The sequence below is a fragment of the Gobius niger genome (assembly GCF_951799975.1).
Source record: "Gobius niger genome assembly, chromosome: 11".
NCBI classification, from domain to species: Eukaryota; Metazoa; Chordata; class Actinopteri; order Gobiiformes; family Gobiidae; genus Gobius; species Gobius niger.
The window spans coordinates 24,485,344-24,496,490 of NC_136862.1; the positions used below are offsets into that span (position 1 = coordinate 24,485,344).

The window sequence follows — 11,147 nt, forward strand, 5'->3', positions numbered from 1 at the left end:
TTCAGGGTTTCAGAGTGAGACGATTTTTGCTGCACCTGAACATGTATTGGGTTCAAATAAATATATTTCTTTGGCAGCACCCGTGCACAAAACAACAATCTTTGTGTATCAAATGACAACATTAAATGTCATATTCAGGTTGCTATTATTATTATTATTATGTAAAATTATTTTTTTATAGAAGATGAATTGAAATGGTAAATGTACTGAAGTAATGACACTGAACCCTGTTGTTTTTGAAGTACTGTAGGAATTGTCCTATTGCACCAACATCTTAGTCCGGAGCCCTGCCCCATTTAATGAGAAGCCCTAATTCTAACCACAAAATGACAATAATATTTAAACACACAACGTTACAGTAAAATAAAGAAAAGTGCAAAGGTGTCTTTCAAGTTTTATTGTAGCTTTCAAAATAAATAGACATCAACAATATACCTTGATGACACTCGTTTTGCATATTCTCTCTCACAGTCTCACTTCGCGGTCTTGTACTTGAGCAGCACGGGGTAAGTGGTGCCGATGTGCTTCTGATTGTAGTGGTGGCACACGATCTCCACGTCGTAGAGGCTGAACTGGACTTTGACGCGCTCGTTCGGAGACGTGAGGAAGCAGAGCGTGTACAGGGCGAACTCGAACTCGGGACTGACGCCGATGAAGATGCTGCCTTTGGGTTTGATGCCGTCCTTCCAGCTGAACTGCAGAGCCAGGATGTGCTTTTTCTCGTCGGGCTGAAATAAACAGTCGAGGTCAGCAGCAAGTGGAAAGATGGAAAGTTTGTGATTTTTTTTTTTCTGAAATCTATGAGGGCTTATAAAAAATTCACAGCGAATCCCAGGCCATGATTATTTTAAGAACCCTTTTAAGACTCTTCCAACCAACAGAACTACTAAAGCTCACTAAAAGATGAACTAAAAGTCAGGCGCTAATGGGGGTAAAACAAACTGTATCAAGATGTACGCAATGCAAACAAATCATTCTTCACATGAGATTGTTCTTTGCAGGGCTAACCATACACATGTGCGAGAAGCTGCACTGTACCAGGGGAGAGTTGGCGTTGACGCTGTAGCCCTTGTAGTCGATGTGTCCCAGTTTCTCCTGAAGATAGAGCTGGATCCAGTTGTGGAAACCAATGACAGTGCGGCCGCCTCTCGTCTCTCCCACGAACACGTGCTCAAAGCCCGACGAGTCCGGTCTAAGAGACACAAATAAATTAAGATCAGGTCTGTGAAAGTCCTGATGAAAAGGCTGTCTCCCTGCATTGGTTATACATAACATCTGTGAGTGTTGTGAGGCCTGTACCTGCTCGATCCTCTCCGGGCGTACAGTTCAAACCAGATGCGGTACAGCTGCTCCTTAAACTTCGTCGGGTCCTTAGGAGACAGGTTCTTTTCCACCAGATACTTATGAGCAATCTGACAACAAGGAGAAAGCGTCTTACCCGTGCTTTTACATCATCTTATACTCAGTAAGTTCTACTTTAATGTCCCCGTATAGGGAAGAGTAGTTGGCATTTCAAACATTCCCTTTTTTTGTCCCAGAAACTTAAGAATATATTTACTTGTAAAATATCAGACTGAAGAAAGAGCTTATCAAATAAAACGTCTGAGTCAGTTAGAGAGACGAGATTCAAGTTGGTCATTTTATATTCGCTACTGCCACCTCAGGTCTTACGTGTAACTGCAGTCTCTATATTAAGCTTGTGCATGTTTGAGTGACAGTGCAGGATTTCAGAGTTGTGATTTTAGAGTTGTGGTGCAGCTGTGGTGAATAGGTCTGAGCTCATTCTACACATTAGGAAATAGTTTTAACATTTTTAAACTCCGTATAGTCCCTTTAAGTATGATTTTATCCATAAAGAAAACATGAGACTGGAATCACAATGATGATCATGGTCATTAGGATCTACATACTCGTGTTAAATCACCCAATATGGTTTCAGATATGGCTTCAATTGTGCAAAGTTCGAATCTCAACATGGAACAACATCCAGTACCTTCATTGTCGGCGTTTGCATGATTGAGTCAAGGAACTTGTGGTTCTCAGCCTCTTCTTCAGGAGTCACGATCTCCGGCTCTCCAGTGTCACTCACATAGTTGTCCAGGAGCGAGATGAAAGCTAAGGAACAGTCTTGTTTTTATTGTCAGAAAAATCACTACAACCGCTGTAAGTTTATAACAGTGCTATAATTGTATTATTCCAAAACTTGTAGTAGGACTATAGCAGGCATTACCGATCTCCAGGACATCGCAGCCCTTTTTGATCTGATAATCTCTTGGGTCCCCCAATAATATTATATTTACTTTATTTAAAGGAACGTGTTACTAATTTTACAGCTAAAATAAATTAAAAGCAACATTTAGCAATGACTGTAGGTTAAATACTGGTTTGAAGTAGCATAATAGAAATGTACATTTCCATGAAAAAAAATATTTTCAGTGTACCTGTTTTGTAGACAAGCTTTGGGGGCTGTAGTGCCTCTGAGGCACCCAAGGGGGGCCCACTTTGGGAACCACTGGAGTACAGTAATGTATACTACTACTCAGCAACAAAAACCCATTTTGTCTCTTGCCTGATTGGGTTGTGAGAATCCATCATGATGACTTATTTTCATGTAAAATGTAAGTGTCCTTGTGAAGCATGAACTACCACTAAACCGCACTACAGTATATCCAGCACTTGAGCAAAACTCCCCAGTCTTCTTGTTGAGCGCAACTCTAAATCCAAACAGACCCCGTGTCCCTTCCCTGGCCTGTGCTTATGCAACACTTCACTGTCCGTCATAAGGAGATTAGATCAACTCTGGTGGGACCAAATGAGAGTACGCATTAATCTGACAATACAGACACGTGTTAGTGAGGGGTGCTCACTTTGTATTACTGTTGTTGTGTAACAAACAGCAATGTTGTTGCTGTTTTAGATGGTTAAACATATTTCAAATGCTCACCTAAAAACGTTTCCTTCTTGAAGATGCTCTCATCCACGTACGTGAAAAGTGGGAATCCGTGCGCATCATTTTTGTCATCACTGCCCATTGTGTCTCCAACTTTTCCCTGTTAGAAATATGTTATTAATAGAAATGCAAATGTTGTGTAACAGTAGATTTCAGTGGTATTCCTGTCGACAGGGGTGTGCCCCTGTAGGGAAATGTGGTACAATGTGAACAATGTGGGACAAGGTCACACTTGCAGTACCATGTGATAGTGAATGGTGTACTATATTTTGAGTCACACCTGTATGCCCTGTACACTGTAGTGAGTGCTGTACATGAAGTTGCACCTGTACAAAAATGACGTAGTGAATAGGGTTGTATGTTGCACCTGTAGTGAAATACGGTAGTCCTTGCCGGGGCGCAGGCGGTTGGTGTCATTATCCCACAACTCCTGGACCATGGCAGACAGCTCTCTGTCACTCTCGATCATCTTAGCAGATGGTTTAGGATCAGTGTTTTATCTGCAGGAGAAAGAAGATAATATAATAAAATGACATTACAGTTCTACTATGTGTGCAAAGGTGTAGAAAGCCTATTATACAACAAAAATATCCATCATTTCAGCAAATATTTTGAGGCCAAAAGCTGGTCAGAAAGCCACTATAGGAGCGTCAAATGGTGTCTCAGATGTGGCAATAGATTTTGTTGTTACTTGAGAAACAACATGTACAACACACCAGATTAAAACACTTCAACGATACAGATTTAACAAAGTGCAGAGTAGGAGTTGTTTTACATTTCAAAATGAAAACCCTTGAACTGACTGAAGGCAACACAAAATAAAATCTAGCTGACCTTGTGAATGACTAGAACACTCTCTCCATTGATATCACAGACCTGTGTAGGCCTCAGAGCAACCACTGTCAAACAATGTGGGATTTGTCTATTTAAACCAACAGATTCGAACGCCCTGGAGATAAAATATGGCTGACAGACAGTAGTCCGCACGTCAAATAAAGCTGTACAGCTCCACATCCACACACAGTACCTTTAAAGTCCAGTCCAGTTTGTGCCGCTCAGGGATACCTCTGCTGCTGCTGCTGCTGCTGCTGAAGTTTCCAGACCTGGGTGAAGAGCTGGTGGTTTCCGGTGTGCTTTATTCCCTGTCCTGTCATGAGCATAGTCCCAGGGGTCCAGGCGCTGGAGGCTAAGGCAGTGGGCGAACAGAGCACGAGGCCGGGACAGGACAGAGGACACAGGGGCTGTTTAAAGAGATGTCCCGTGTCAGCAACTCTCCTTTCAGGCCCTTTGTTTCTATAGTGCTTTATTGTCTCCGTACTCTCTCCCTGCGTTAACGTTCAACCTTTGGATTAGGGAATAAATATGGGTCAAATTACAGGTGATTGTGCAAACGCAAAAGGTGAGGTCATCAGAAACAAAAGGCAATTTAATTTGGGGAACAACTTAATATATATTTTAGGACAGAATGCTAGTGAAAAATAACCAAATCAATTTTTAGCAAGATAAATCCCAGATGCCCCAGAAAGGACTCTATTGTCGTCAACATGTTTTTAGTGGAATTAAAAGAAAACATGTCCGCACAGAAAGGCCCAGCGCGAGCCCGGATTTAAACCTGTGCTGGGACATTATCGTGAAGCAGAACCAGTGCCAACCTATAGTCACTTGTTATACTTTCCCCAAAATAAATACAAAGAAGTAACATTGTATCTTTTATTCAACTGTGATAACACGATGAAGATGATAGCTACTGAACAGGAACGGAATCCATTTGTAACAGGTAGTTGCTGTGTGAATTTGTGTAAAAAATAAAAAATAAATCATCATTTTATAACCAAAATTCATAACTTCACTGTTTCGACCACAAAATTTGAAAATAAAATAGTCCATGAGAATATTTGGCAACGGATGGACCAGGGCACTTGTCCCCTTTTAACTTAAATTCATAATGAGACCCTCCATTGCAGGATCCGAACATTCACTATATCCAACATTATCACTGGGATTTCCAAGCTAAAAGACTAATCAGCTGCCAGATGTTGGATTTGCAGCCTCTCTACACTCAAAAAAAACAACAACAAAATAGAGTAGTTTTAATGAAATGCACTATTTCATCTATTTCCACAAAATAGTTTTTCTTTTGGTAACTGAAAGCAACAGGTTAACATTTTTATTTATGCTGCGTTCCAGGCAAAAGGAAACTCATATGTGTATCCAAATGATGGAGAAAAAAAAAAGGGATAAGACTCCATTATTTAGCATGTTTTGAATTATATCTGGCCTGAAGAGTTACCTTTTCATTAGTTTATATTAACCACATTGTTTATGACTTAAATTTGCCTGGAATGTGTTAAAAATAAAATAATAAACAATACTTTTATGTCACCAATTTAATAATAGACATTATCTCTTCATGTATGTTACTTATGTTATGTTCATTTATGTCATTTATGTTATGATCATCTTAAAATGGTAATTTCATACAATTTTAAGATTATATAAAAGGACAATGTGGTGGAAAAAGATGATTTAATACATTCCTTTTTTCGAGTGCGTTTAAAACTCCAATCTTGTTCTTAAAATGATAGTCTGTAAGTTTACAAATTTAATGATTGCGTATAACTGAGCGCCTGGGCCTGTAATTTCATGTCACAAAAGTAATACAAAATATTCATTATTTTTTCTATGCGACTAATCAGAATCCCTGTTGCCATAACTTTGACCAATGAGACGGGTTTTTCCTGTCAAATCACGAGCACAGGGAACGAGGAGGGGCTTACAGGTCCAATCAGGAGAGGAGGGGGAGGTAACTTGATTGATTTCTTTTAAATTCCCCTCTCTCTCACTCTGTCTCTTCATTTCGCAATCTTACAAACTACCACTTTAAGTAGCTTGTGCTTCGGCCTATTCAGTCACTGCACTTGTGTAAATGAATAAGCATATTGCGCACAGTGATTGATACAGATCTCCTGTCTTCTCGGTGTCATGTAAGTATCATATTATTAGCGTCTTTGTATCTTTTTATTGCCCACGCTCGGTGAAGGCTGCAGCGGAAGTGATGGTTTGGAGAAATAAAGTGCATTTAAATAGAGACTAGGAGCCACGATTCAGTCATCGTCGTCGCTCCAGAACTCGTTATCATCGTCGTCTGGATCCACGCCAAAAAATAACCTGTAAACACACACGGCATTTAGGTTTGAAATCATATGCCAGGGCAGTCTACCCTTTATAACAGTAATAGTTTTGAACACTGTACTCACTGGTTGAAGCAGGGAGACTGTGGGTTGTTGAAGTGGCTGTAGGGGTTTCCTCGGCTCAAAGCGCCAAGACAGAGCCAACAGAAGTACTGCTTACAAGACGTGCAGGTCATCTTATTACAGCCATCTGCTTTCTATAATACAAAGAGAGAATATTTGATACAATCAAATCGAATAGTCCCAAACAACCCTGCCTAGGTTGACATATTGTCGTTTTCTGACCTGTATATTGGTGCCACAGCGTGGGCAGTTCTTGCAGTTCTCGTCGAGCCAGTCGCGGCTGAAGGACTCCTCCACTGCTCTCTGAATCACCTTTTTACCAAATCTCTGCTCCATGAACTTCTTCCCCGCCACGCTGGCTGAGAGGTACTCATCCCTGAGGTCCCGCAGCTCCTCTGTCCAAGATGAAAGGCAAACCACAGACGTTACGTTACAGTGTCACATGAGGACCAAACGCTTGTGCCTTTACACACTGTGGATGTACATTGATATTAGAATTCCGTTCTGTAATGTTTTTAACCTCTTAACCTCCCACTTTAACCGAGCGCATCAATCTAAAACTGGAGCTCACAGCCTTTATGCCAGTGTCACGCCTCATTTGAAAGCTAAGACTAACAAAATGGTTCGTCAACATGTTGTTGCCGCGTTTTTGTCACATTTTTGTCACATTTTTGTCATGTTTTTGTTGCTTTCTTCGTCGCTTTTTCCCCTTGCTTTTTTTATGCCGTGTTTTCGTCACATTTTTTATCACTTTTGATCATGTTTTTGTCGCTTTTTATTGTGTTATTGTTGCTTTTGTGTCAATTTTTTTGTTTTATTTTCATCCTCACTTTCGTCACTATTTTGACTCTTTGTTCAAGAAGCTTTTAGATTTGGGTAAAGCCAAACTGGAGAAAATGAGCTCGGTTCAGGTGGGGGTTAATAGCTTAATACTGAGGGGGAGTTTGAAAAGACTTTTATTTATTATTTTTTTTAATTGACCTTTATTTAACCAGGATAGTCCCACTGAGATTAAGAATCTCTTTTTCAGAGGAGTCCTGGCCCCAGAGGGGAATAAGCCAGGGACATTCCTTATTATTTACTTTAAAAGAACAGGCTCTGTTGCAAATGGAAGTGATGTTTGTTTTCAACTCCCAAGAAGAGCCACATAGATGTATATATAAGCAAAAAACAGTGTTGGTGATAAAAATCTCACTAGTGCCCTACCTGTGGGTAGTTTGCAGTGGGAAACTCCGTGGTAGCCCATCTTACAGAGCGTGCAGAAGGCGTACTGACAGCCCGAGCAGATGCCCATCGTGGAGTCGGGCTCCACCATCACAGGCGTTGCACAGGACACACGGGGGCAGTACACCACGTCCGCCATGAGGTCCAGACTGGACTGGAGCAGCAGCCGGTCATAACGCGCAAACAACTCCTCACCCACCAACTGCTTCACCTGCACAAGAGGCACAATGTCACAAGGTCTGTGTGCCGGATGTTTGTAAGAACGATCAAATTAAGGATTGCATCTTCATTGTTTATTATCATCTTATTTAATATTATTGTTATTGGATACATACATTGCTAGTGATGCATCTTATTTCAGGTTCATTGTGAAATAAATAAACAAATCTCATCTAAATATGCAATGAGTCTGACGATTTGTTTTCCTTATGTTAGAAACAGTCGCTTGTACGCTGTAGTTACCTGTAGTGGCGTGGCGACAGAGGTGCACTTGGGTTCGGGGCAGTTAAGGCACTGAACGTTGCCGTCCTTTATTTGAATCTGAAAGTACTCGCTCATGCAGGCCTTACAGTACACGTGCTGGCACTCCTTGAAACACAGGCAGGCCGCGCCCAGTTTCTCGCTGAAGCAGATGCCGCAGCAGAACACCTTGCCGTCGAATAGCCTCTGCCGCTGGGCCTCGTCGTAGTCCAGGAGCTGAGGCAGGAGGTCCAGACGGGGGTCCAGCAGAGCGACGGCCCGCGAGTCCAGGGGCGCCACGGAGGAGCAAGAGTCTGGGGTTTTCTTTGTGTCGAGCTTTCTCTCCTCATGTTTATCTGAAACTAAGAAATAAAGCTGCTTTACTTACAAGATACTACAAAAAAGCAGAAAGCAATCGGAGACCTTAGCATAGACATTTAAATGCTTCAACGTAGCAATCCTCCATTCTACTTCCAACTGCGGTCCACTCCATTGTACCTGCTGGCTCAGATTTCTTGCGTTGGTCGCTGGACTTGGCCCGGTGGACCTCTAGAGGAGACTTGATACCGAGGAAGTCCACAACCTCCTCTTTGAGAAACTGAATCCAGGTGAAGAGAATCACACAGCCCTGATTCTCATCCCACAGTTCATCGAGACGCCTGCAGAGGGAGCTCATCTGAAAAGCGAAGAGCAAAACTATTCATCAGCCTGATAGATTAATATACTGAATTATGGGACAACTAGGGGTCTGATTTGGGGGCAGCACGGTCGCATTGCTGCTGTTTGTAAATGATGCGGCTTCAGGAATTGCTGCGTGCACTGGAGCAGTTTGCAGAAAGTGTAACTCGACCAGGATCAGCACCTCTAATAATCATTCTTGATACAGTGTGCATTAAGATACACTTGGTAAAGAAGCGTACCTGTGCTCTCGTCATCCATTTGGAGCTGAGAGTATAGACAGGCGGAGATGTGGATGGATAATCTTCAGGAAACTCAAAGTTAAGCACCAGTGGAGGTAGGAAGCAGACATTGTACTCACTTTGCTTTTCTCCTGGAACACACAAACCAAAGAAATTAACCTCTTACTCCCTGCCTTAACCCGAGTGCACTTTCTAAAGTTCAGCTTTACTCAAAAGCTTCTTGACAGGAGTTTACAGCCCATAGGCCAGTGCAACGCCTCATTTGAAAGCTAAGACCTACAAAACTTATCTAAACTGATCTTTTTCCTCGTTGCATCACTTTTCTTTCTCGTCATTTTAGTCGCATTTTTGTCTCTTTATTACATTTTTGTCATATTTTTGTCACTTTTTCATCATATCTTTGTCATATTTTTGTCACTTTTTCATCACATCTTTGTCGCATTTTTGTCACTTTTTTAATCAAATTTTTGTCACTTTAATGTCACATTTTTGTCTCTTTTTTTTATCATTTTTGTCACTTTTTCTTCACATTTTTGTCACTTTTCCATCACATTTTTTTCACATTTTTCTTCACATTTTTGTAATGTTTTTGTCTCTTTTTCATTACATTTTTGTCACTTTTTCTTCACATTTGTGTCACTTTTTCATCCAATTTTTTTCACAATTTTCTCATTTTTTTCTTCACATTTTTGTCATGTTTTTGTCTCTTTTTCATTACATTTTGGTCACTTTTTCGTAAATTTTTTGTCTCTTTTTTTAGCAAATTTGTGTCACATTTTTGTCTCTTTTTCATTACATTTTTGTCACTTTTTCTTCACATTTTTGTCACTTTTTCTTCACATTTTTGTCAGTTTTTCTTCACATTTTTCCACATTTAACTCTCGCCTTTGTCGCTATTTACATTCCTTTCCCCCCCAAGAAGCTTTCAGATTTGCTTAAAGCCAAACTGGAGAAACTCTGCCCTGTTCATGTGTGCTGGGTTACGGGGTTCACACATCTGATCAACCTCTGTGTCTCATCATCTTCTTTTGATGTGAGGCTCCAATCCTTCAGATCCCTGTAGTTCTGTCTCACCTTTCGTAACTACTTTAAAATCTGGCGACAGCTCCACGGAGACCTGGACCTCTCCTCCCTGGGCGCACTCGGCTCTGCGGAACTCCTCTTCATCGTAGATACTCGCCAAAGCAAGCAGCTCGTCTTCCTGGGCTTCCTTATCGTCAGACATGTATACCTGCAAAGACAGAAACAGGAGCACAAACACAAACTATGAGGCTGGTGCAAGGATTATCCGCTCTGACAGCTAGCGTTACTCATACATCTAAAAGTCAGATTTGGCTAGCAAGCTAATATAGTAGAGAGCAGGCACTAAAACTTGTTGTAAACATATTATATTGGGGGGAAACTCACAATGGCAGAATTGACAACAAAAGCCCCAAAACATACTGTGTTGTCAGTAGATAACAGACTAAACATTACTCATTTATGAAGTGGTTGCGGAACTGTTTATAAATAGCTTGTGCTTCAACTTGTTAGCTCTGAGTGGACCTACATGTAGCTAAACAAATGCTACATATGGCTCAAAGTGCTAATGTTGCTGTTTGATTCACATGGATACACCTTTCTTACCAGCACAGCCCTCATAACCGTGTTATAAATGTCATAATTAGAGTTAATAACACATGTCTTACCCTGAGGATCCAGAGCTAGCGATTGACTTCTGCCCTGTTTCTGTTTCATCATGAAGAGGGAGGGTTGCCAGGTTCCGGGGGCAGATTCCAGCTCAGTGACCAAAACTCCGCCCACAGTTTGATAGAGTTTGTGATTATTGACTTTAGAGTGAATGGACCACGAGCACTGTGTGACGTAATAGACCTAAGAAGCGTATTGGGAAGGGAATCTTATTTGTATCGAATCGGCCACAAGTAAAGCTGCAGTGTTATCATTGAATCTCTGATGATGCAAGATTCAATCATTTCATTGACTAGGCCTAATTAAAAAAATATGGAAACATAAAATTGATACCATTTAGATTCAAACAAGAGTAAATAAGCAATAATGTGACATCAAACGGGGGATAGACGTACTTCTAACAGCACCAAGAGTGGTCCCAGTGTCCCTCCACTGGCTCTCATATATTAGAATAGATTTCAAAATTATGCTGATTACATTCAAAGCTCTAAAGGGCAGGCCCCTGGGTAATGTTAGATATTTTTATAACTCCATATAAGGTCTTCCTGTTAAAATATGTCAATTCCAGAGGTCTGGTTTAAAACTAAAGGAGAAAGAGCAATATCAGTTCGGGCCCCATAACGATTTTACAGCAAGGTCAGCAAATTCAGT

At 41.0% G+C, this 11,147-nt stretch overlaps 2 protein-coding genes across 2 annotated transcripts; both read right to left on the minus strand.

Moving 5' to 3' along the window:
• Positions 1 to 473: 473 nt before the first annotated feature.
• endou2 (endonuclease, polyU-specific 2) lies at positions 474 to 4,268 on the minus strand (the record flags this gene model as incomplete). Its single annotated transcript, XM_079566863.1, has 7 exons — positions 3,978 to 4,268; positions 3,318 to 3,450; positions 2,945 to 3,050; positions 1,994 to 2,115; positions 1,300 to 1,412; positions 1,039 to 1,192; positions 474 to 728 (listed from the first exon to the last, which is right to left on the minus strand). Exons 2-7 carry the CDS (start codon positions 3,417 to 3,419, stop codon positions 474 to 476), a joined length of 852 nt encoding a protein of 283 aa, XP_079422989.1. The 5' UTR covers positions 3,420 to 3,450; positions 3,978 to 4,268.
• Positions 4,269 to 5,458: 1,190 nt separating this feature from the next.
• Positions 5,459 to 10,570, minus strand: rnf14 (ring finger protein 14). Its single transcript, XM_079565792.1, has 9 exons — positions 10,496 to 10,570; positions 9,882 to 10,038; positions 8,808 to 8,938; positions 8,386 to 8,563; positions 7,891 to 8,249; positions 7,411 to 7,639; positions 6,427 to 6,599; positions 6,208 to 6,338; positions 5,459 to 6,118 (listed from the first exon to the last, which is right to left on the minus strand). The coding sequence occupies exons 2-9, from the start codon at positions 10,030 to 10,032 to the stop codon at positions 6,055 to 6,057; spliced, it is 1,416 nt and encodes a 471-aa protein (XP_079421918.1). The 5' UTR covers positions 10,033 to 10,038; positions 10,496 to 10,570; the 3' UTR covers positions 5,459 to 6,054.
• Positions 10,571 to 11,147: the final 577 nt, after the last annotated feature.

Excerpts from the sequence above, each read along its gene's own strand:
- rnf14 (XM_079565792.1), bottom strand. The coding sequence starts at position 10,032 with ATGTCTGACGATAAGGAAGCCCAGGAAGACGAGCTGCTTGCTTTGGCG. Across the intron at positions 8,939-9,881 it reads TTTTAAAGTAGTTACGAAAG|GAGAAAAGCAAAGTGAGTAC; the intron begins GTGAGACAGAAC and ends TGTGTGTTCCAG. Across the intron at positions 8,564-8,807 it reads AATGGATGACGAGAGCACAG|ATGAGCTCCCTCTGCAGGCG; the intron begins GTACGCTTCTTT and ends TTCGCTTTTCAG.